The following is a 26,964-nucleotide window of genomic DNA, read 5'->3' on the forward strand; positions in this document are numbered from 1 at the left end:
CATTAAAATTACAATGCCACGGTTCTTCTTTTAGAAATATTTATTGACCTTTTTAAAAAAAATTTTTTTTGGTCAATTGTGGGGCCTGAACTCTGGGCCTGGGCGCTGTCCCTCAGCTCTTCAGCTCAAGTATGGTGCTCTACCACTTGAACCACAGCACCACTTCCAGCTTTTCTGCTTAGGTGATGCTGAGGAATTGAACCCAGGGCCTCATGCATGCAAAGCAAGCATTCTACCACTGAGCCCCCTTCCCAGCCCCTTGACCTTTTTTTTTTTAAATGGTACTGGTAATGGGACTTGAACTCAAAGTCTTACCTTATGTTCTCACTTGGCTTTTTCCCTCATGGATGGTACTCTGCTACTTGAGCCACTACCCTACTTCCAATTTTTTGCTGGTTAATTGGAAATATGAGTTTCTTAGATCTTTCTGCCTGGGCAGGTTCAAATCTCAGCCTCTGATCTCAGCCTCCTCAGTAGCTAGGATTACCAGTGCCCAAATAGGTTTTTGTTTCATTTTGTCTTGTTTTGTTTTGTTTTTCCAGATGAGGAATTGAACACAGGGCCTATTGCTTTTGATCACAGGCTGATGCTCTACCATTTAAGCCATACCTTCTTCCCCTTACTAACCATTTTAAAATTTGTTCTTTCCTTTACTCTCCTGCTGTGTTAAAATATCTTCAGTAGCTAGGCACAAGATCTGAGGATTAAGGTTCAAAGTCAGCTTGAGAAAGAAAGTCGTGAGACTCTTATCTCCAATTAGCCATGAGTTCAAGCCCCAGTACAGACACAAAACAAATAACAACAAGAAAAATACCCCCGGCAACACCATCCATTGTTAGGAATATTTTTCCCATACCTGGGTGAACAAACATGTCTGTCACTAAAGCTTCCAAAGAAGGAAATGAAATCAGCATCTTACTTTTAAGCTTTCTGCATATATACCTGTAAGCTATCTTACAGTATATTTGTTAATTTAAGTCTGAGGTTTCAATCAGTGAGCAGATAGGAAAAATTACTATTATCTAAAATACTTCATTCTGTCTGATTCTCAACCCCCAAAATATTATACTCCATAGAATTTGAAAATGTTTTGGAGAAAGAATTGAAACTAGAACAGATAATAGGAAAATTATAGAAATTGTTGTGCCTCAAAACATACTTGTGTTGTTTATCTTATTTTACTAGAAGCTTTATACCTGTATTTTGTCTTAGGTGGATTTTTATTCAGATTTTGTGCATGTGTATGGGTGTGTGTGTGTGTGTGTGTGTGTGTGTGTGTGTGTGTTTCTGAGGAAAAATATATAGTTTCAGATTAGAAAGCAATACAAGTTAGCTGTCATCTGCATTAGCTGTAATCTATGGAAATTGCTTTACTTGGCCTAATAGCATGGTTGTCAGATTCTTTCTCAAGATGGTCATTTTGGTTGATGACTAAACTACTTTGAAAGTCTTTGGTGCATAAGTTAAGGTAAAATAGCTGAATAAACTAACCTAATGAAAGCTATCACGGCATTTTTTATTCTGAGTAATATGGTTATATTTTCAATTATGAGCAATGGTAGTCTAAAAGTCTTTCATATGAAAATGTTCAGGATTCTTTATTACTTCCAGTTGCTCTATACTAGCAGAGATTTTTATCCTGAGCATGCCAATTTTTACCATTCAGGCAAAAATTAATCCAATAATGTGTTTACTTGGAGACATCATCCTACAAATTTCTTTCACAAATATGGAAAAGTCATTTCTTTGTCTAAATTGAGAATGTTTTTGCAGTCCTATTGTTGTCAATTTCTCCATGGATTCCATGTTTGTCTTTCCATTTCTTCCCAGTAAGTGTGAAATCTTTGCATTTGTGTTGCCATTTGAACATACAATTTTAAGTCAAGAATTATTCTTAGAAGTCACCAAGTGATTTCTCTGTCCTTCATCTCACAACCTTGGACTCTGGAAGAAAAGAATTCCCCCTGAAATCTTTTCTCTGCATTGAGACACAAGGACCCCAACTAGTCTTCTTAGTATAGTAGGATTCTACCCAGTATCAACAAAGAAAATGCATAGTTAGGGGCTGGGAAGTTGGCTCAGTGGTAGAGCGCTTGCCTTGCATGCCTGAGGCCCTGGGTTCAATTCCTCAACACCACATAAGCAAAAAAGAAAAAAGCCAAAAGTGGAGCTGTGGCTCAAGTGGTAGAGCACTAGCTTTGAGCTGAAGAGCTGAGGGACAGCGCTCAGGCCCAGAGTTCAGGCCCCACGACTGGACCCAAAAAAAAAAAAGAAAATGCATAGTTAATTTCTTACATTCATCATATTAGGAAGATTACCAGCGTTGTCCTAAGTAGTAAAAATTCCTGCTTTAAGTTTTTATCCAGAGGCTGGGAAGGTGGCTCAGTGGTAGAGCGCTTGCCTTGCATGCTCGGGGCCCTGGGTTCAATTCCTCAGCACCACATAAGCAAACAGAAAAAAGCCTGAAGTGGCGCTGTGGCTCAAGTGGTAGAGCGCTAGCCTTGAGCTGAAGAGCTGAGGGACAGCGCCCAGGCCCAGAGTTCAGGCCCCACGACCGGACCCAAAAAAAAAATAAAAAAGTTTTTATCCATTTATCTTTCCCTCATTGTCTGGTATATATTGACTTAAAAAAAGTAATTTAATTACAAAAAAATACACTGTGGGGAAAAATAAAGCCAAAGTTACCCATTAGAAAAAAAAAGTTAGCTGACTCTTGTATTGCCTAGGGTTTTATTTGTATGACTAACTCAAAGACCTTGAGCCAGCTGCTGGTGGCTCATACCTGTAAATCCTAGCTACTCAGGAAGCTGAGAACTAGGAATTGCATTTTGAAGCCAGCTTGCACCAAAAAGTCTATGAGACTCTTATCTCCAATTAACTAGTGAGAAGCATGAAGTGGAGCAGTGGCTCAAGTGGTAGAGCATATCAGCTGTGAGTGAAAAAGCTAAGTGAGAGCACAAAAGCCCTGAGTCCAAGCCCCAGTACAGACACACAGACACACAGACACACAGACACATACACAGACACACACACAGACACACACACAGACACACACACACACACACACACACACACACACACACACACACACACACACACACACACACACACACACCCTGGATGTAGTAAAAAGAACACAGGATCTGCTGATAATTTATGGAACTCTTGGTGCTAAATCAGAATTTAGATGTCTCTGGTACCTACCCTAAATATTCATATTGTGTTCAAGAATCCCTGTATTCAAAAGTATTATTGTTAGATAAGCAGATGAGGATTTATACTCAGAATTATTTTTGAGGCATGCCAGGCTGCAATTACTTCAAAATAACTTTACATCTACCAATTTAATAATCATATAGTCAGGGACCTAAAAGTTTCATTTAATTTCGATACCAATTTAGACATATAAGCACACATTGTACCACACACATACATACATATATACACACACCCTCACCATTTGTAGATAAACATGGGAAGAGATCCAAGAAGTAGATAAGCTTATACCAGCAGCAAGATCCATGTTCACATCATTGTAGTGAAATTAAAGAGATGCTCAAGTATTTGGGGCAGCAAAACACACATTCACCTCAGATACTTGGATATTCGCCTGTGCTTTCCATTGCTTTGGCCAAAGAAATCTTGCCACAGACTCCGTCTCCTCAGCCTTGCTGGATGGAGACAACAAAATGGCCCTCTCTACCCACGCTGGCAGGAATAAGGAGGGCCGGGCTCCATCATGAAAGGCATCATGCTGACCCCATTCTGCAGATGACCACAGCAATACCAAGATTGATACCAAAGCTTCTCCAGAAATGAAGCATTCCCCTTTCTTCTGAGAAGAAACAAATTGCGGTCAAAGGCAAGCTTCTTAGGGCCAGTTCTCTATTGTTATTGCAAATTAAACTGGAAATATCCAACTGAGACACAGATCTAATTATAGTAAGTATAGAATTTAGAAAATGGTTGATAGTTTATAAATTACAGTTTAGTACTTCTATTATTTGTTTGTTGGCTTGTTTTTATTTTTGGTGCTGGTCCTGGGCTTGAAATTAGGGCCTATGTGCTATCCCTTAGCATTGTCAATCAAGGCTGGCACTCTACCACTTGAGCCATACTTCTACTTGTGGCTTTTGGGTGGTAAATTGGAAATAAGAGTATCACAGACTTTCTGTCCCTGATGCATTCAAACCAAATTCCTCAGATCTTAGCCTTCTGAGTAGCTAAGGTTACCGACAGGAGTCACCAGTGCCCAGTCAGTACTTGTATTTTCTAAAAAGAAAACTTAGTAAAAACAACAGCATTTTAAGTTGCTATTGGATTTGTAAATTAACCAGGGATTTGAAATTGTATTTCTCAAAGTACATTACATAAAAATCCATTTCTTTTGGTTCTCTTGGTCTTATCATAAAACTGATCAGTTTTAGACAAACAGGAATTTCTCTGCTCACAGTACATTAAATATAAATGCATTTCTTTTGGCTCTCTTGGTCTTATAATGAAACTGATCAGTTTTAGGCAAACAGGAATTTCTCTGCTCAGAGTTAATATGTAGCCATGGCTTCTTTCAAAAATAATCTAAAACTTGCCTCCCTTTTCTTTGGTTCCAGAATGGAGTGATAAAGTATTATAGAAGCTTATCAGCATTGTGAGCTTTTAGATTCTTTACTATTTTCACTCATCAGGGTGTATTTATTAGACAATTATGCCAAATTAAGTGAGAATTATGCTAATGATGTCAAGTTTTGAAAAACAGAGGCAGAAAACTGGTGATATCACAAAATCCTTTAAAGTAAATAAATGGCAACACTTATAATTTCAGTCCTTTTGCTCTAAATATGTTATTATGAATGCAACATTAAAAACAAACATACAGTGTTGGGCGCTGGTGGCTCACACTCGAATCCTAGCTACTCAGGAGGCTGAGACCTGAGGATCATGGTTCAAATACAGCCCAGGCAGGAAAGTACTTGAGTCTCTTATCTCTAATGAACCAGCAAAATCTAGAAGAGGAGGTGTGGCTCAAGTGGTAGAACACCAGCTAAGAGACAGTATCCAGTCCTGAGTTCAAGCCCCAGTCAGTATGAGTGTGCAAAAATGAAAATAAAATTGTATATGCTTAAGGAGCAAATGTATTTTGTGACCTTTGCTATTATTGACAATAAAGATTAGATTTACAAGGAACTGTCAGTGAGTTTTCCTAGATAGAATTTCTCCTGTTTAAACAATTCTCAGTTGGGACAATGGTAGCTATAATGTGGCCTAATACTAATAATTAAACAATACTTAGTTTTGGATAGGTAAGGAAAGACGAATCATCATTTGTTAATTATATAATTGGCTATGATAGCATTGTTGTATGCATGTATATGTATATGTGTATATATATATATATATATATATATATATATATACACAATCCTTAAAAGATCTAGATGGTAGGAGGAAAAGGCTGTAACCTTGGCATTAAAATCATAAATTAGATATCTAGTGCACATATTTAATTATCTGAGGTCTCTGGCATCTGGGCTAATCACTATGAGTCTCAAATCCTGTGTTTATGAAAGAGAATAGTAATGGTTGCAGTTCATAATACATAAAAGTCCTCAATATGTACTGTGGCAAAGTGATTTCCTGTGATTCCTTCCCCTTTGCTATTTATATACACAACCATAAAAATTAATAAAATAGCTTGGCGCCATGGCTCACACCTGTAATCCTAGCTACTCAGGTGGCTGAGAACTGAGGATTGAAGTTTGAATCCAGACTGGGCAGGAAAGTCTATGAGACTCATATCTCCCATTAACAAGCAAAAAGTGGAAGCTGAGCTGTGGTTCAAGAGGTAGAGTGCTAGTTTTGAGCACTAAAAGCCTAGGGACAGTGCCCAAGCTCTAAGTTCAAGTCCCAGGACTTGCACCCGTGTGCGTGCACACACATACACACACATTATGTGACATACATGATATTTTTTAAAACTTGAGACATAGATGCCCATGGTATCTAGCCCCAACTATGAATTAACCTTTTAGAATTATTGCTTAATCTAAAATGAAGGCAGCTATGGTAGTACATGCCTGTATTCCCAGCACTAAGGCACTGTTACATTTAAGCTATTCCTCCAGCCCTTTCTTGCTTCAGTTATTTTTCACATAGAGTCTTGAATTTTTGCCCAGGATGGCCTGAAACCATATACCATTCTGCATAGCTGGGATTACAGATGTGTGCCACAATACCTGGCCCTCACTTGATTTATTTATTTATTTTTTTTGGTCAGTCATGGTGCCTGAACTCTGGGTCTGGGCACTGTCCCTCAGCTCTTCAGCTCAAGGCTAGCACTCTACCCCTTGAGCCACAGTGCCACTTCCATTTTTTTCTGCTTATGTGGTGCTGATGAATCAAATCCAGTGCCTCAGGCATACAAGGCAAGCACTCTACCACTGAGCCAACTTCCCAGCCCCCTCACTTGATTTTTAATTTTGAAAATTAAAACACAAATTTAAAACACAAGCAGACTATATCACTTAATTTCACTTAAAAGTGACTTTATGTCAGTATCTTTTGAAAACAATAAGTACCTAAACCAGAGTAATTATTATTATTTTAAACCTGATTATTATTTAAAAGGACAGATTGACACAGAATCCTTCCAAAGAGAAGTATTCCTGGGACTTGTAAAATATGTGTAATCCTCATGTCCATGTTTCTGATTATAGCACATTTCATTTTCCATAGTTTTATATTAGAAATAACTTTTCACACTGGAAAAAATGAATTATTGCTTCATCCTCAGTGTAGTTTTTCATTAAAAGTCTTCTATACATAAGCATACACTTTAGTAGGTAGACTTGAATTCTAAGGATGAAATTTACAAAGGGTCCAGGAGTTTGGTTGCTATTTTTTTTACAGAAGGTCTCCATTTAAGACTCTTGTTCTTTAGAAATTTAGATGCTGCTTAAGAGAAAGAGAGATGTCAGCCTAGGCAGGGAAGTCTTGGAAACTCTGATCTCCATTAGCTCAGCCTCTGAGTTCAAGTTCAGGATAGGGACTGAGAGAGAGAGAGAGAGAGAGAGAGAGAGAGAGAGAGAGAGAGAGAGAGAGAGAGAGAGAGAGAGAGAGAGACAGACAGACAGACAGACAGACAGACAGACAGACAGACAGACAGACAGACAGACAGATGGACACAGAGACAGACCCAGAGACACAGAAATACAGAGAGAGACAGAGACAGAGAGATGAATCCAATTGAGTCAATGCACATCACTTAGACTCTTTTCTCATTTGGATCCCCATCCTTCATATCTAGAAGTGAGCTGTATTTGTACCTGATTCCAATTCACCTATCCAACAAATATGGCAAATCCCCAGGGTTCATGGTTTCCTGCCCAATCCTGGACATCTGAACTCTCCCCTTCAGCATTGATCTTTCCTCTTGCAGGTAAAATCAGAAAAGATGGAGAGAAAAGCATGGTGGATCCCTTTCTCCCCGTCTGTGCCAGCCTGCCTCCAACCTGGTGATCGTTGACACCATTTGTGTGAAAGCCTTTTTAATTTTTTAATACATATTTTTTTAACATTTTATACTAGATTTGACTAATTAACTCAATCCTGTAGCTTCTGCAAGACCCCTCAACTCCCTGGCAACCTAGTTCATAGATATTGTCTCTCCTCTTGAAACATCTAAACATTCTTTGAGCAGAAAAAAAAACAATTATTTTAAACAAAAATGATATAGCTTTACTAATACCTAAAAATAATGCCTAGTGAATTAACCCAGTACGTCATATACTGGCCAAGTTACAAATCGTGTGTTTTCCTGTCCTGTTTTTCTTTGAAATTGTGTATCTCAGAAGTTAGCCCATTACCTGAAAAAAAAATAAAAGTATGAAGAGCCGGTGAAGTCTAAATAACACAAGAGGGTGAGCACTGAATGGGATTTTTGATTCCAAGCACAGGTAATAAGCTGTGTTGCTGTCAATTTCACCAATGCATGGCCATTTCCTATCCCTTCCCAGAAGTATGCAAGCACCAATAAACAACTGACCAGTGACTATGGCCCCCTAAGAGTCCTGGAACAACTCCTGGAATTGGGAAGTCAACACAGAGCATACATGGAACAATATGTATTCATAACAAACTTTCCATAGACTTGGCTCAGCCGTATTCAACATGTGTTCACATTAAAGTTAAACTAATTCCAGCTTTCTTGGATTGTCATTTGAGATCAAGATTAAAATTTTTATTGGAAAGAGTGATGGATTGAAATAGGTTAGGGATTCAAACTGAAATTTATGCAACTCTTTCTGGGGCTTTTCAAATCACATTGCTTGAAAATGTTCTTATTTTCCTTCTTTTGGGCAGAGACACTTGCACTTAAAATTGTGTTTTCTCAAGAAACAACTTTGTCTTCTTCGATGTCTTTATTTGTAGGTACGGTATACTGTTTGGGTCTCCAGCAGCTCTATTTGTGGTTGGGAGAACTCTCAGGAAAGTTTTAAGGACTATGGCTTTGATTCTTCAATCATCACATATTTATGCGGTTTTTTTTAATAGTCTCTGCTTTTGAGATGTTACTTATATGCATATTTTATGTTTATAGTCTCAGTTGGAATCACAGAAGGAGCTCTTAAAGTTTGGACTTGAGATCTACATTAGTTTCCATTTTAAGATCATATTTAAAGATACAGGTTCATGCCAGTAATCCTAGCTAATTAGGAGGCTGAGACCTGAGGATCACAGTTAGAAGCCAGTCTGGCCAGGAAGCCATGAGACTCTTATTTCCAATTAACCACCTAAAAGAAGGAAGTGGAGCTCTGGCTCAAGTGATAAAGCAGCAGCCTTAAGTGTAAAATCTAAGGGCCAGCCTCCAGGCCCTGAGTTCAAGTTCTAGTACCAGCATCCACACATAAAAAATTAATTTTAAGATTTTCATGTTTCTTTAAACATCACCATGGATCTGTGCATGAGTCATATTTGTGCTCATAGTTTATATCTGAAATCGTACCACCCAGATCAGATAGGAAAAAAAAGAAAGATGGGAAAGAAAGAAGAATTATTTTAAAACAACAACTACATAGCAAAGGTAACTTGTACTAGGAAAGAGAGAACATTTGTTTAAACAAACTGCAACAATGTCAATATGGATAATCACATAGTTTCATTGACCTCTCACCTCCTCCTTTGTCTTCTGTCTATTTTATGTTTTATTATTTATTTATTTATTTATTTTTTGGTCGGTCATGGGGCTTGAACTCTGGGCCTGGGCACTATCACTCAGCAGTTCAGCTCAAGGCAAGCGCTCTACCGCTTGAGCCATAGCACCACATCCGGTTTTCTAGTGGTTTATTGGAGATAAGAGTCTCACAGACTTTCCTGCCTGGGCTGGCTTTGAACTGTGATCCTCAGCTCTCAGCCTCCTCAGAAGCTAGGATTACAGGTGTGAGCCACCAGTGCCCCGCCTGTTTTCTGTCTAATTAGGATCTAAATTCACTTTTTAACAATGTCTAGGGTATATAAACTGCCAAACCCTATTACATGGTAGAAAGCTTTCACATTTAGCTTTATCTTAGTAGAAATTCAAACATATGATAACACAACATGGATCTGTGTTGTATATCTTAGTAGAAATTCAAACTATGATAACACAACATGGATCTGTGTTGTATATCTTAGTAGAAAATCAAACAATAAGATAATACAACATGGATCTGCATTGTATAGCTGATCATAGAACCATTGTTTTAACCAATTTTTATGGCAAGAGCTGGTCTGCTGTAATAGACTTTAATTGGCTTATTTTGGAAAAGGGACCACAAAACCACAGAAGAGATGATCACCCACTTTAGTAAAAATAAATAATAAATCATGAACTATGTCAATTCTCTTTTTCCATTGGTAACTCTTCAGGAAGTAATTAAAAGAAAGCCTGGTTTTAGCACCAGTTTACAATCTGCAAGTCTTGTATTAAAAGAGTGGAATATGACCAGGCATTTGTGGCTCACACCTGTAATCCTAGCTACTCAGGACTCTGAGATCTGAGGATGGAGGTCCAAATCCAGACTGGGAAGGAAAATCATGAGATTCTTATCTCCAATTAGCCACCAAAAGTTGGAAGTAGAGCTGTGGCTCAACAAGGAGAAATCTAACCTTGAGCACAAAAGCTCAGGTGCAACCCCCCGAGCTCAGAATTCAAGCCCCAAGACTGGCACAAAAAATAAAATAAAATAAAATAAAAGGTGGAGGGTTGTCCCCAAAAGACTAGTGGTTTGAAGGGATCTTTTCCATCAATGATTGTTGAGAATTCCAGATATAGCTGTTTAGAGGAAGAGAACATTAAAATCAGGGCTACCAATAAGTAATATCATTCACTTAAAAGATGCCAAGTGTTATTTACAACTTGTCTACATTGTGTTCACACTTGGAAGGTCTGAAATTCAAATCTGCTCTTCCCTCTGAATTACTGAAAACATGAGCCTTGATTGTTGATAATGAAAAAAAGGCCAGCTTATAGTGTGTGATCAATCATTTGGAAAAGACTTTTTTCACTGTTTTCTCCCAAGTCTCTGAAGTCCTCTTCATTGACTGCTTCAGTATTTCTAAAGAAAAATGGCCAAGTTGAAAAGTAATGGTATTTCTGAGAGTCCCAAACATTTTTCTTTCTAATGTGTGTGTGTGTGTGTCTCAGTGCTGTCTCTTTGTTTTTCCCTGAAGACTAGCACTCTTCCACTTAGGCCACAGATCCACTTCTGGCTTTTTGGAGGTTAATTGGAGATAAGAGTTTCATAGACTTTCTTGCTTGGGCTGGTTTTGAACTGTGATCCTCAGATCTCAGCCTCCTTATTATCTTGTATTACAGACATGAGCCACTGGCACTCAGGCTAATTACTTTTTTAGTTACTTAATATAAAATGATGAACTGAGTAGACATTATATTTTAATTTAATTAATAAATAGGTTCTTTCTTTAAAAATAATAATAAAATAATAATTCAGAAAAGATTAACATTAATGAATTCAGAATTATATATTATTATTATCATCATCATCATCATTATTGACAGCTGATACCATGCATTGAACTCAAGACTTTGTGTTCTCACTCATCTTTCCTGCTCACAGCTAGTACTCTACCACTTGAGCCATGTCCTCAGTCCTGCTTTTTGCTGGTTTATTATTAGAGATAGAGTCTCACAGACTGCTTCCTAGGTTAGCTTCAAGCTGCAGTGCTCCAAGTCTCAGCTGCTTGAACAAATAGACTTACAGGTGTTAACCACCGGTACCTGGTTTTCATTATTTTATTTTCTACCACAAAACATTTCCCTACATTCTGAATTAAGAGTTGAGCAAGTCACATGAGCTGGTCTTCTTCTGGAAGACATGGAGGCACTAGCCTGGGCTCAACTCAGACCAGCTTGGCTCGGTGAGGGCAGTGTTTTATTTTTGCCACTATGAATCTTTGTATACAGGAGAGGACCTCATATTCTGGACTTTTTCTCTTCTCCATGAAATTTGACAGAAAACACTTCACTTCCCAAGATTACTTCCTTTCAAGTGATAAAAGAGTCATAGAGTAGTTTGATAAGCAAATCCCTGGTAAGTTTTGATCACTACTAATAGTGAGGGAGCTGACACACCTAGAAAATTCTTATAGAAGAATAACAATAATATTGTTAATAGCTCCAGATGCCAGTCTCAAGCCTGTCATCTTAACTACTTAAGAGGCTGAAATCTGAGGATCACAGTTCAAAACCAACTTGGATAAGAAAATCTGTGAGACTCTTATTGCCAATTAATCCCCCCCCCAAAAAAAAAGCCAAGCTGTAAGTGGAACTGTGACTCAAGGGGTAGAGTGCTAGCCTTGAACAACAATAAAAAGCTCAGTAAGAGCTCCCAGACCCTGAGTCCAAGCCCCAGGACAAGAAATAATATTAGTAGTCCTAATAAAGTAGTCATAATAATAACAACAATAATGATAATCATAATACTGTTAATAGCTAAAGTTCACATGAGCTTTCTATAAGCAGGCCTGGCACTCAGTTATTTTTATCCTAACAATAACCAAGTAAGATCAATTTACGTCACTCCTACAAAAGAGAAAATGAGAGCCTATAAATTTAAGAAGCTTGATCAAGATCAGTGTGCATGCAGCATTTAGAGCCAAAGTGATTTTAAATGCTCTACTTATGTCCTACTTTTTCGACATTATATTTTTTTCTTAGCTATTTTCTGTGAGGTATTTGTAGACAAGTGAATACTGGATGGGAAAAAAAAATTGGCACCAGCTGAAACATCACCAATCTTGCCACACAATGGTTTTAACAGACACTAATCAACCTCTTCTCATTTTGGCTCCTCTACTCTACCTTCTCTGACAATGAAAGATTTCCAGGCAAGGGGGAAAACGAATTATAGATCACCATCTCACGGATAGAAGCTACTGAAGATCACTCAGCAAATATTTCTTAAGAACTCACTCTAGGGACTGGAAGTATGGCTCAAGTGTGAAGCACCAGCCATGAGACAGAAAGCTGAATGAGAGTGCTTAAGGTCCCAGTTCAAGCCCCAATGCTAGGATAACAAAGACAACAAAGCAAAGCAAAGCAGTATAGCCAAAACAACAGAGAACAAAAAAGGCAAATGTAATTATAGAATTATGCTCAATGGCAATACACATCAAAGAGTGGACTACTAAATAAACCAGTTATGTTTACGATGTCCCAAACAAATGAAGATATTAAACATAAACAACAAGAACACTAAAAATATCTGATCATTGTGTAATAATCATTTGAAACTCTTCAGAGAGTAACTGCAGGAAATGACATAACCTTGGGTGGTTAAAGACTAATCTATAGCAATTTGTTTTAAATTCTCTTTCACTTGTCTGAATGTCACATCTCCATGTGCAGAAAAGTATCTGAATGCATGTATTATGGGAGTTTGTCTTCTCTGTAACATTGTTTCTTTTACTTGTTAACACTAATTTTCATTCTAATATTGTAATAGTATACTCAGGATTTAGCTTAGGAGGATATTTGCTGTAAGTGATGAACTTCTTATTTCTGATGAACAATCTACATTGTATTACAATGTGGTTATTTGCACTTGAAAAAATGAAATATATTCTCTGAAGATGAGATGTACTGTTATTTATGTGTCTATGTTTACTTAACCTTGAAGTATAAGTACATTGTTAGAGATGATGACTCTTCAAGTTTGTTTAGCTCTCCTGTGTTCACAGGGAAATATTTCCAAATAATAAAATCTACTACCATCAGTGGGTGTGTCTTGTGTTGTTAGCTAGTAATGCTATATTTGTGGATCTATAAACACCTTTCCTACTTGGGTCTAGTCACAGGAAATTACAAATGCATGGATATTTCCTCTGCTGTTGAGAAAAACCAAAGCCCACGTGGGCAGAAAGTTATTCAAGCTAAGCAAGTCATCTAATAGAAAATCATGAAAGTTCTTATAGGAGAATAACAGTAATATTATCAATTGCTAAAATTTACCTAGGGCTTTCTATATGCAGCTTTAACACTCCATTCTTTAACGATGTTATTTTCATCCCAGTAACGGCCCAGATAGATCAATTTGCACCACACCTATTTTACAAATGAGAAAGCAAGTGCTTAATATATTTAAGAAGCTTACCAAGGTTAAACAGAGCATTTGTGGTTTAATCTCTGAGTTGACCATCATTTTCTACATGTTATATAAATGCAAGCCTTTATTTTCATGTTATATTTATTGCTTTAAAGTAATATGGAATTTTACTACCCCAAAGGATCCATAAAATGGTGCCCAGAAATTTCTATTCTAAGTAAAATACATTACCTACATTATCATTAGAGTTAACATTTTATATATTGCATTAAAGGTTATAAGAAAGTATTGATTTTATTTGGGGGGTATAGAATGGAACTTTTGACCAAATGTTCTCATCCCTTGACTAAATTTGCCTCATAACATCCACCAAGTGTTCTTTAAATCTCACTATGCTACCATCTGTGTTAGGCTTTGGTGCATTTTTTGATTCAGAGAATATCGTGTATATCCCAAACTAAAATGCTGTTTTTTAACAACAATATTTATCTCCTTCTTTATAACTCAGTGGAACCTCCAAATGATATTATCATCACTTTGTGTGTGTGTGTGTGGTGTGTGTGTGTGTGTGTGTGTGTGTGTGTGTGTGTGTGTGTGTGTGTGTGTGTGTGTACCAGTCCTGGAGCTGGAACTCGGGGCCTAGGCACTATCCCTGAGCTTTTCTGTTTAAGGCTAGTGCCCTACCACTTTGAATCACAGCTCTTCTTCTAGCTTTTGTGGGTGCTTATTTGCAGACAGGACTTTCATGGAATTTCCTGCCCAGTCTGGCTTCGAACTGTGATCTTCAGATCTCAGCCTCCTGGATAGCTAGGATTACAGGAGTGAGCCACCGGTGTCCAGCTTATTATCACTTCTAATAGCCCCTACTTAATGGAAATGCAGCAACATTCAGTATGGTGTACAAATGTTGGTTAAATTAATTGCAAGTGGGGACATGTAATTGTATACAATGTACTAGATGAGATTTATTGATTCATTACCTAAATTTTCATTCCAGGTCCCCCAGGTCCCCCAGGTGGTCTGAGAATAGAAGACATCAGAGCCACTTCTGTGGCACTTACTTGGAGCCGTGGTTCAGACAATCACAGTCCTATCTCTAAGTACACTATCCAGACAAAGACCATTCTTTCAGATGACTGGAAAGATGCAAAAACAGGTGAGCTCTGTGTGTGTGCGTGTGTGTGTGTGTGTTTGCACGGGCGCCCGCATGTGAGCACACACACTCATGGGGAAATTTTAATAATAATAAAACAGCTTAAAGCCGGGCATGGGTGGCTCATGCCTGTAATCCTAGCTACTCAGGAGGCTGAGATCTGAGGTTCACAGTTCAAAGTCAGACCGGGCAGGAAAGTCTGTGAGACACTTATCTCCAATGAACCACTAGACAATCACAATCAGAAGTGGAGCTGTGGTTCAAAGTGGTAGAGCACTAGCCTTGAGCAGAAAAGCTCAAGGACAGTGCCCAGGACCTGAGTTCAAGCCTTGTGACCAACAAAAAGAAACAAACAAATACATAACAGCTTAGAGGATGTTGGTAGCTCATGCCTGTAATGAGCTACTTGAGGCTGATATATTTGAGAGGATTGCTGTTTGAGGCCAGCCCAGGCAAAAAGTTTGAGAGACCTCATCACAACCATTTACTGGGTGTAGTGGTGTGGGCCTGTTATCTCAGCTACAGGAGAGCATGAGAACAGGAAGACTAGGTGATGAAGTTCAGTAGCCCTATTTCAATATATAAAGCTGAGCCCAGGCTAAAGTAAGACCCTATTTCAAAAATAATGAGCAAAAAAATAGGGTGGGGGCATGGCTGAGGCAGTACAGTATCTGCACCACAGGCACAAAGCCCAGAGTTCAAATCGCAGTTCTGCTAAACAAAATAAACAAATGGGAAATAAATAATGTAGTTACCTATTTTGAAATGCTTTCTTTCTCAAAACATCTATATTTCCTCTTCCAGTCCTTTAGTTGTAAACAAAATGACAGAGAATTTATGAAATGATGTATGTACTATTGGCATAGAAATCTACTAACATCCTCCCATACTTTTAAAACATCTTTAGATTATATATAATACCTAATGAAATCTAGATGCTATGTAAAAAGTTGTTATACTGTTTAGGGAATAATAACAAGGAAAAGATTTGTATATGTTCAGTACAGATGCAACAGCCCTTTTTTTCTAAGTATTTTCAATTTGCAGTTAGTTTTGTACGTGGAGACAGACCTCATGGACACAGGGGGCATGTGTATATAGTTTTCTGCAATTGCTTCTAAATAATTTACTAGAAGAAAGAAGAAATGTGTCTAATTTCTATTACCTGTGCTCCTGATTTCTTCCATGCTGTTTCAGGTTACTGGCTAGCTGAAGAACTTCCTTTAGTATGTATCTTGTAAGACAAAACTGCTAGGAACAAATTCTCTGTTTGTGTGTTTTTTCAGTTTTACCTTTACTTTTAAAATATGGTTTGTGGTGTGTGTGTGTGTGTGTGTGTGTGTGTGTGTGTGTGTGTGTGTGTGTGTGTGTGTGTGTGTGTGAGTGTGTGTGTGTGAGTGTGTGTGTGTGTGTGTGTGTGTGTGTGTGTGTACCATGGCTTGAATTTGGGGTCTTGCACCCTCACTTGGCTTGCTTGCTCAGGCCTGGTGCTATAGTACTTGACTCATATTATTTTGGAGGTGGAATCTTAAGGACTTTTTTCCCCTGGTTTGACTTGGAACTTGGATTTCTCTGTATCTGAGCTTTCTAGTAGTTAGGATAACAGTTATAAGCTACCAGCACCTAGCTTAAAATGTAGCTGTATATGATATAGCATTTGTGGCTGACAAGTTGGTTTTTGTTTTTTAAAGTTTTGAATATGTTAGCTTAGATTCTCTTTATTGTATCAGGTTAAAAATACTTTTCTTCTAACTTCAGTTTTTTTTAAATGATGTTTGAAAGTCTCTTTATATTTACCAATATATTTATTTCTGGGAATTCTATTCTTTCCTGTAAAACTCGATTTCTTTCTAGCTGAATTCCCATAGTGAAGAACTTTTTTTCTAGTATAATTCTCATAAGTGAAACACTTCTTATAATACCTTCAGATGCTTGAGTTTCTAAATCTTCAGATTTAGTCTATCAGACTATATCTTTAATTTCATACTTAGGTTTTGTGTTTGCTGGGTATAAATACAAAGTTGTTTTGTCTTACTTTGAACACCTTAAGAACATTGTTAATTTAGGGGTTTACTTCTTTTGGGGGGGTCATCATTACTTTGTTATTGTTTTGCCTGACTACTCCCTGATGCTAAGTCAGCTGTGTTTTACCTTATTTCCTTCTACTAATTGGTCCATTTGCCCTGGCTGCTTTCAAAATTCATCTATATAGGTTTTGTTTTGTTTTGTGGCTTAACAAGAATGGGAGTTTTCTGGCTCCTTGTATTCTCAGATTGCCTTCCTCACCTTGGGAAATATCTGGAGGATTATCTCTTCAAATGACCTCACTTCCCTCTCTCCCCACTTTCTGCTCTCCCTCAACTCTTAGCTTAGATTGTTTGCTATTGTTCCAACATCTGGGACTACAGCAACATTTCCTCGCTTCTATGCAAGTCATGAGATTTATTCCCCTGTGTTTCTTCACAAATTCAGCTGTAGTGAGCTTTGGGGGAAAAAACGCGGGGGAAAGCTGAAAGTGGCGCTGTGGCTCAAGTGGTAGAGCGCTAGCCTTGAGCTGAAGAGCTGAGGGACAGCGCCCAGGCCCAGAGTTCAGGCCCCACGACCAACAACAACAACAAAAAGTGTGTGTGTGGGGGGGGGGCGGGTTACTGGTGATCTGTGTGTTCTTTTAGTTAATATACAAAAGAGGAGTTTTCTTGTGACTGCATTTTCAGTGAAATGAAAAGAAGCACTATCGTTTTCATCTTTACCAAATTGGCAAGTGGAAACAATGAAAACTCTCGAGGTCTATTGTAGAATTTTTTTTTTGGTTACCTTTATTCCATTCTCCATTTTTTCCTTCCTCCCTTGGCTCTTCCGTTCTTCCTCCCTTCTCTGCTTTCTCTCTCCCTCCTTCTCCCTTCCTTCCTTCTTCCTTTCTTTCCTCTCTTCCATCCTTCTTTCTTTCCTTCATTCCTCCCTCTCTCCCTCCCTGCGTCCCTCTTTTCTTCTCTCCTTCCCTTTTTTCCCCTTCTTCATCTCTTCCTTTCTTGTTCTTTTTCTTCCTTCCTCCTTCTTTTCCTTCTCCCCTTTTCTCCCTCAGTTCCTTCTTTCCTTCCTACCTTCTTTCTTTCTTTGCCTTTCTGGAGCTTCACTTTCTATCATTCTCACTCCACACATAAACTTGTGGATATTTTTGAGGCCACATTCAGATTTCCTATGGAAAAAGGTCAAGAAATCCCCTATGCTGAGATGCCAGTGCCCAGCTTACTTCTTTTCTGCGATAAAGCACCAACCCCAGGCTGCAGCTCCTTCCTGTGCCTTCCTAGATTGTCAATCTACTTTTAAGGCTGGGTCCTGGGCTTGTAGACAAAGTGAATAGTGTTAGAGCCAGTGAGATGCCTTGAAATGCCCATTTCCAGTCTTAAACACAGCCCTGCTGTTCTAATTGGAGCAAGTGAGTGGTGGTTCTTCCTAGACACTTGTAAATGTTTAGTTTTTAGATTGAGGTAGAAGATTCTAATTATTACAGTGGCTGGTGTTATGCTTAAAGCAATCTGTGTTTTCGTCCCACAGTTATTCTAGCTGCTTCTGAAATGGCTCCAACATGGATAGTGTATCTGCAGGCCAAACACTGTAGCACAGCTTCCAGGCTACTATAAGTTTTTCGGCCTTAGGGTGCATATGATCCTTGCTTCTCTTTTCTTCAAAACAAAGTCACAAACTTTATTCTGAGGTCCACAGGCTCGAGGTATTAATTTGTAAGTACAGCTGTTTTGTACCCGTGGCTGATGTATTTTTTTTTCTCTTTGCTGTACTGGGGTTTGAAGTCAGGGTCTAATGTTTGCCAGGCGAGGGTTGTATTACTTGAGCCATACCCTTCAGAACACTGTCCCTTAGCTTTTTCATTCAAAGCTGGTGCTCCACCACTGGTGTGACAGCTCCACTTCTAGCTTTTTGAAGGTTAATTGGAGGTAAGAGTCTCACGGACTTTGCTACCCAGGCTGACATTGAACTGCAATCCTCACATCTCAGCTTCCTGAGCAGCTAGGATTACAGATATGAGCTACCAACACCTGGCTCTAAATTGAAAGCTCTTAAAAGGTCTTTGTCTAAAGTATTCCAGTAAGGAGAATGGTTTTTTGCTTTATATAGGTTTTTGCATGAATTTATATTTCAGCTAAAGCACAACTTAAATACCTATCTAGGAATACACATGACATTTCTGTTTCTTTTTATTAGAGAAATGCCTGTAACAAGTATTACACAGTTATGATCTGATTTTCCTTGTTAAGATCATTTGCAAAAAAAAAAAATGGCCTAGGGCTGGGAAGGTGGCTCAGTGGTAGAGCGCTTGCCTTGCATGCCTGAGGCCCTGGGTTCGATTCCTCAGCACCACATAAGCAAAAAGAAAAAAGCTGGAAGTGGCGCTGTGGCTCAAGTGGTAGAGCGCTAGCCTTGAGCTGAAGAGCTGAAGGACAGCACCCAGGCCCAGAGGTCAGGCCCCACGACCGGACCTACAAAAATAAAATGGCCTAACTCTAATATTGACCCAGTTAAAACTCAGGTACTAAAGACCCAAAACTTAATCTTTTAGGGCTGTCTCTGGAGTGCAGAGCATTCTAGACTTCCTGACTTCAGGAAGAGCATATAGGCTGGGAGGAACTTGGCTGAAGAGCAAGGACACAAAGTCTCTCTTCTAACCATTCTTTTGCCTTTGGCATGGGACATAAATCTGTTGTGCAAACCAAGCTGATTTTTGCTGGGATCAGATCTGTTCCCATCCTATCTGTGTGGGTGGTTTTGGAGAAGAAACAACAACAATCCGAGATGTATGAGGACACTGAGGACTCAGAGAGAAACAACTACAAATATGTGTTGGAGACAAACCGTGTTCAAACAAGCAAATGAAGTAACAATGAAGGAAAGAACTAACAAAGGATCCACTCACAGTGGAAAGAAGTAGAAATAGGCTTAAGAGGATCAGGAGGACTACCCTTCACTCTAGGTAGATCAGAGTCATTTCAGGATTAATACAAGCCTACCAGCCAGACTGAGTATTTTGTGGTCAAGCGGGATTAAGTAGGCCTTCCTTCCTTACCAGTAGCCTGCCTGATTAAGAGATGATGGAGAGCACAACACAATGGCCACATACAAGCTAGTGCTTCAACAGAGACCTTATTGATTCTAAATCAATAAAGAATATTAGATTCATCTTTTATGTATATACTTTTGACAAACATGCATTAAGTGCTTCAATGGGCAAACCATTGTGCTGCACATGCACTAAGCTGTGCCGATTTACCAATAAGAGAATAAGAAATGGAAGAAGCATGTGCACATTCACATTGACAGACAGAAAGAAACAAGCAGGGAGGAAGGAGAAATGTTTTGAGTGAAGGACTGATATAGATCAAGCCAGTGGCGGTTGTAATGATGATACAGGCTATTTGGTTTAACATCCGAGCTGGAAAAATTTTCAAGGAAGGAAAGATTTGCTTTCAAATCTCCCTGTGATATGGTATGAGTCCCCAGAAGAAAAGGGTCAGGGGAAGATGAAAAGTGGCAGAAAGGTTAAATATGATAGGGTACATTGTAAGCAGGTATGGATATGTCAAAATAAAATCACCGGCCAGACTCTGGTGGCTCATACCTATCATCCTAACTCAGGAGGCTAAGATCTGAGGATTGCAATTTGAAGCCAGCTCAAATAGCAACATCCAGAAGACTCTTACCTCCAATTAACCACCACCAAAAATAATTTTTAAAAAGACTGGAGGTGTGAAGTCAAAGCAGACACTCTGAAAACATTACAGGACGGAATAGGAAAAAGTCTTGGGCTCCTTGGCACAGGCCACAATTTTGTTATAGAGACCCAGAAACACAACAAATCAAAGAAAGGTTGGACAAATAGGATTGCATGAAATTGCAGAGCTTCTGCATGGCAAAGGACATAGGTAGCAGGATCAATAGAAAGCCCACGGATTGGGAGAAGATCTTCACTAGCCATACAATGGACAAAGGTCTCATATCTAAAATATACTTAGAACTCAATTAAATCCCCCAACAACAAATACGCAAAGAAACAACTGCCCGATTAATAAGTAGGTAGAGATTTAAAGAGAAACTTCTCTGAAGAGGAAATAAGAATGGCCAATAGACACACGAAGAAATGCTCAACCTCTCTAGCCATAAAAGAAATGCAAATCAAAACAACATTGAGATTCCACCTCACCCCAGTTAGAATAGCTATAATCAAGAAATCTAATAATAACAGATGCTGGTGAGGATGTGGCCAAAAGGAAAGCCTACTACATCGTTGATGGGAGTGTAAACTTGTTCAACCACTTTGGAAAGCAGAATGGAGGTTCCTCCAAAGACTCCACATAGAGCTCCCCTATGACCCAGCAATCCCACTTTTGGGCATTTACCCAAATGATCACAAACAAGACCATACTAAAGCTACCAGCACAACTATGTTTATTGCAGCATTATTTACCATAGCTAGATATGGAACCAACCCAGATGCCCCTCAGTAGATGAATGCATCAAGAAAATGTGATACACACACACACACACACACACACACACACACACACACACACAATGGAATTCTATGCCTCCATCAGAAATAATGACACCGCCCCATATGTTAGGAAATGGAAAGACTTGGAAAAAATTATATTAAGTGAAGTAAGCCAGGCCCAAAGAAACATAGGTCCCATGGTTTCCCTTATTTGCAATAACTAGTATATGTCTACGACAAGCAGAAAAGCTCAAAAGCTACATATGACCATATAAGATGATGTTAAGTGAAATGAACACAAGACAGGGACACAAGTGGTTTTTTTTCTTGCTATTGTTTTTAATGTATTTATAATTTACTATGTGATTTTTTTTGTTTCTTTTCTATGTTCCTCCCCAAGGTATAACCCTTGTTTTCACTGTACTTGATTCCAGTGTCCTGCATCTTGGGGAGTGGAAGGGAAAGAAACAAAATGCTTAAATAGGGATACAGGCAACTTCAGGCACAGGGAGAGGGGGGGAAGAAGTTGGGGATGTGGGGAGGGAAGTGATGGTAGGGGAAAAACAAAGGAGGAGGCAACAATGCTTGATAGGAAGTGTACTCATTACCTTGCTCATGTAACTGTAACCCCTCTGTACAGTATCTTTACAATAAAAAATATATTTTTTAAAAAGGCTGGAAGTGGAACTCTGACTTAAGTGGTTGAGTACCAGCTGTGAGCAAAAAAAGTCAATGCCCAGCCCTGAGTTCAAGCCCCAGTACCAGTACACCTCCCCTCTGACACACACACAGAGAAACACCTTTTTACAATTAATAGATCCTAATTTTTAAGTCCCACCAAGATGTGAAGGACTGACAATAAATAGGTAGAAGAATCACATTTAATTAGATAGATAGATAGATAGATAGATAGATAGATAGATAGATAGATAGACACACATATTACCTGTTAGTTGGTTTTTGCTGAGCTATTTCTTTTTTCTTTTTTATTATCATTTTTTTTTTTTGGTGCCCATCCTGGGGTTTAAACACAGGGTCTGGGAGCTGTCCTTAGTTTATTGCTCAAAGCCAGTGCTCCACCACTACAGCCACAGTGCCGCTTCCAGCTTTTTTGGGTAGTTTATTGGAAAAAAGAGTCTCACAGTGCCGGGTGCCAGTGGCTCTTGCCTATAATCCTAGCTACTCAGGAGGCTGAGATCTGAGGATCACGGTTAAAAGCCAGCCTGGGAAGGAAAAGCCGTGAGATTCTTATCTCTAATAAATGACTCAGAAAACCAGAAGTGGCACAGTGGCTCAAGTGGTAGAGCACTAGCCTTGAGCTGAAGTGCTGAGGGACAGCATTTAGGCCCAGAGTTCAATCCCCATGACCAACTCACAGACTTTTTTCTGCTCAGGCTGGCTTCAAAGTGCAATCTTCAGATCTCAGCCTCCTGAATAACCAAGATTACAGGCGTGAGCCACCAGTGCTCCATTTGATGAGCTATTTGTAATTCTTAAACAGATGGTTTTAGTGAGAGGTATTACTATCTCCCAAAGCATGTTTTTCTTTTTCTTTTTTTTTTGGGGGGGGTCCAGTCGTGGGCCTGAACTCTGGGCCTGGGCGCTGTCCCTCAGCTCTTCAGCTCAAGCATAGCGCTCTACCACTTGAGCCACAGTGCCACTTCCGGCTTTTTTCTTTTTGCTTATGTGGTGCTGAGGAATCGAACTCAGGGCCTCAGGCATGCAAGGCAAGTGCTCTACCACTGAGCCACCTTCCCAGCCCCATGTTTTTCTTATATATTTATGATTTCATAGCACTGATGCTAACATAAAAAAGAGTGATTAAGATTGGTTTTGTTTGAAACAGAGCAGATTTTAAGCTATTAGTAAACCTGATAGGAAATAGTATTACTTTATACATTTCAAATTCTTTCTTTACTCATTTAGAAGGTACATTCTGGAAGTTCATTTTCTTTTTCTTTTTTTTTAAATTATGAACAAAGTTGTTGTTGTTGTTGTTGTTTTGGTATTAACTCCATTCTGGTAAAAGTAAAAGAAAGCTCATGAAGGAACTGATTTCTTGATATGCATTTCTGGGCCTAAAGTTTCTCACTTGGGTCTGTCTTCTCAAGATAGTAATTCCCAAGGCTCTTTGCTTAATTTTCTTCCTTTCTTCATCTCAGTCATTAAAATTAAAGCCCCGAGTTCTTACTGGAAGTACAACTCCTAACCTAAAGTGATTATAGTTGACCTCTACTGTCTTATCTCCCATTCCCTGTGGTCAAGTATGATTTTTCTATTCATAATATAACCAGACCACTGATGAGTTCTCTGATATTTTCATATGGGATCCTCTCACATGCCTGAATTCAGTCTGTCACCTACAGTCCCCTGTTCCACAGCTGGTTCTTTCTGTCCCAACCCAGTGATACATGCTCACACATGCTAGCTGTTCAGCTGCTTGGAAGAGTCCCAATGGGACCTTGGCCACCAAGAGAACCCCAGATCTTTGCCAAGATGTGTTATTTGGAGTGCTTCCAGCATGTCCTTTCTTCAAGTGCTTAAATCGTACTGAAGTTTTGCAGCACAGGAAACAGGAAACAGGATCCTACTGCATCTTTGTGACTTCTATAAAACCTTTTTACTCAGACCCTCCAACCTACCAAGTGACAGATCGTTCTTATCAGTTCCTTCTTTTGAGCCTCTGCATTGGTTTCCTAGGGCTACTGGAACAGATTTCTACAAGTTTATATAAATCTAGCCAATGCTAGTTTCTGGTGACTCCAGATGTTCTCTGTCTGACTACATCAGTTTATTGTCAGCCTTGTTTCCATACAGGGCTCAGTTTTGTTAAAAAGTATACGCTGGGGCACAGCCATCAGATATGGTGATATGTTTCTCTTTTCCTCCATGTGACTGGATGAAGATCCACAATTTAACATTCATTATTCCATTTACTTAAAAGGGAAGTTCCCCTCTGTATGAACTAAAATCAGACTCTGATTTTCGTGTGAGGGAAAGGGTGGAAGAGATAGGAGATAATGAGGAAGAGTGAAAATCAAGGGGAAGATGACATCAAATTTTTAATAAAAAATACATGTCAGATGTATAGAATAAAACCATTTTTAAAAAAAGAATAGAAAGATGTACAATTAGAGTCCAGAAGAGTAAAACTCAGAGCAGGATGAGAATGATCTAAGCTATCAGGGAATGTGTCTAAAAGTAGAAAACTGGGCCCTGAAATGCTTTGCATTTATTATGGGAATGAGTAAAACATCTTTTAAAATTGGATATTCATGATTTGCATAACCAGATAAAAAATTCCCTAAATATTAACATAATGAATCATAGACAAGCCCAAAGGAATAAGTTTTCCAAATAAGTAGTGTGGCAAGTATTTACATGGCTATGTATTTACAAGTTAATAATTAAAGATATGCAGGATTTACAGTAAGGTAGAGACCTTTCATGGTTGTATAAGCCAGCCAACAGCATATCCTAACTGTCATACTGTAACTTGGAATTATTCATTATTATCCAGTGCTGTGAATTCTATTATTGTATTTATATGCCTCTGTGAGTGTGTGTGTGTGTGTGTGTGTGTGTGTGTGTGTGTGTGCATGGTAGTACTAGAGCTTGAACTCAGAGCCTGGGCACTGTCCCTTAGCATTTTCATACTCAAGGCTGGTGCTGTACCACTTGAGCCACAGCTCCACTTCTTTGCTTTTTGCTGGTTAGTTAGCTTTGAACTGTGATCCTCAGATCTCAGCCTCGTGAGTAGCTAGGATTACAGGTGTGAGCTACCAGTACCCAGCCCATTATAGCATTTATTATCATTTCTCTAGATGATGTAGTCTAAATCTACAAACCCGGCTAAAAAAAAGTTCTGTATGTTACCCTTTTGTACCCTAGTAATAAATCATCTGCTACTCATGGACTACTCTAGTGGCAGTTCATAAAATTTCCCCTCCTCTGTGTGTGTGTGTGTGTGTGTGTGTGTGGCAGATATGTGGAAGGGGTAATCAGGATATCTTCCTAAGGTCTACCACCAAAATATATAAAATATAACTCTATGCTGCTGGTGTACCCTTGGGCTGGTAGCAAAGGCATGACCTAAGAGCATTTAGGAATGCTATATTTCATTCTTTGCACCTCAGGCTTTATAAATAAAAGGTGGATTATATACATGCTTCTCTTACTAGTCTATTGCTTATTAATGATCTCTCTTTTTACTCTTTTGAAATTAACATTTTGTCTTTCTAGATGCTATTTATACTCTAAGATCTATGCATCCTTTGCTCCAAAGGAAGAACATGAGATTAAGAGATTATGAAAATGATCAACTATTCAATGACTTACATGTAATGTTTATTTTATTTAGATCCCCCAATTATTGAAGGAAACATGGAGGCCGCAAAAGCAGTGGATTTAATCCCATGGATGGAGTATGAATTTCGTGTGGTAGCAACCAATACATTGGGCATGGGAGAGCCCAGTTTACCATCAAACAGAATTAAAACAGATGGTGCTGGTATGTACAAGAGCACTTTGTACTTTAAAAGGCTTCTAGATACATGATGGCTCATTCCTATAATCCTAGTTACCTAGGAGGCTAAGAGCTGAGGATACTGATTCAAATCAGCCCAGGCGGATCAATCGGAGAGAATCTTTTTTTTTGTCTGTGTGTGGGGGGGGGGGGGTCCGGTCGTGGGCCTGAACTCTGGGTCTGGGCGCTGTCCCTCAGCTCTTCAGTTCAAGGCTAGCGCTCTACCACTTGAGCCACAGCGCCACTTCCAGCTTTTTTTTTCTGCTTATGTGGTGCTGAGGAATCGAACCCAGGACCTCAAGCATGCAAGGCAAGCGCTCTACCACTGAGCCACCTTTCCAGCCCCTCGGAGAGAATCTTATCTTCAGTTAACAGTCCCAAAGCTGTAAGTGGAGGTGTGGCTCAAGTGATAGAGTGTCAAGCCTGGAGTGAAAAAGTAAAGCAAGAGTTCAAGAGCTTGAATTCAAGTCCCACTACTAGTACCAAAAATGAAAATAAAAACAGTCTCTGAATACAGTGGTCACTTTAATATATAGTGGGATTTACTTGGAAGTAAGTGCTCTTCAGTGATTCCTATAAGAAAGCATATCTCTGTGCACATGTAATTCACGTGTGTATATTTAACTTTCCTGGGAAACCAGGAAAGGAAACAGGAATGTTCCAGATATTTTGGCGTAATTAATGCATGCAGAGAATAGACATCATTGCATATTTCACCAAAGACTTATTGAAAGGAAAATGTATTTAGAAGATACACTTAAATGTAATTCAGAATCATAGCCAGGCAGACCCTGGATTGAGCAGGTGCCATGATTTAGAACTTTTACAATTTTATGCATCTGTCAGAGATATTTATACCTGAATGCCTGTATGGACCAGGGATGTGGGCAGGGAAAGGTGACAGAAGGATGCTTCCAATATGGGTCACTTGCAAAGTCACAGTATCTCCAAGAAATAATTGTTTGGTTTCTTGGTTTTTAGTTTAGGTTTTGTGTGTGTGTGTGTGTGTGTGTGTGTGTGTGTGTGTGTGTGTGTGTGTGTGTGAGCGCACGCGCGCGTGCCAATCCTGCGACTTGAACTCAAGGCTTGGGCACTATCCTTTTTTCTCCTGACTAATAGTCTACCACTTGAGCCACAGCTACCCTTTTGGCTTTTTTGGATTAATTGGAGATGAGAGTCT

General features: G+C 39.0%; 1 protein-coding gene across 7 annotated transcripts in view; it reads left to right on the forward strand.

Moving 5' to 3' along the window:
• The window catches only part of Cntn1 (contactin 1), a 297,750-nt gene that overhangs the window by 223,041 nt on the left and 47,745 nt on the right, over positions 1-26,964 (forward strand). For 6 of the 7 annotated variants that reach the window (XM_070039080.1, XM_070039092.1, XM_070039094.1 and 3 more), the window contains 2 exons: positions 14,599-14,757; positions 25,620-25,769. In XM_070039080.1, coding sequence (XP_069895181.1) covers positions 14,599-14,757; positions 25,620-25,769 — 309 coding nt within the window. Of the gene's footprint in view, positions 1-7,435; positions 13,259-14,598; positions 14,758-25,619; positions 25,770-26,964 lie in introns of those variants that run through there. The other variant, XM_070039115.1, reaches the window with a different exon arrangement.

The sequence above is a fragment of the Dipodomys merriami genome, unplaced genomic scaffold, assembly GCF_024711535.1.
Source record: "Dipodomys merriami isolate MVZ:Mamm:240054 unplaced genomic scaffold, mDipMer1.0.p SCAF_10, whole genome shotgun sequence".
Classification (NCBI taxonomy): domain Eukaryota; kingdom Metazoa; phylum Chordata; class Mammalia; order Rodentia; family Heteromyidae; genus Dipodomys; species Dipodomys merriami.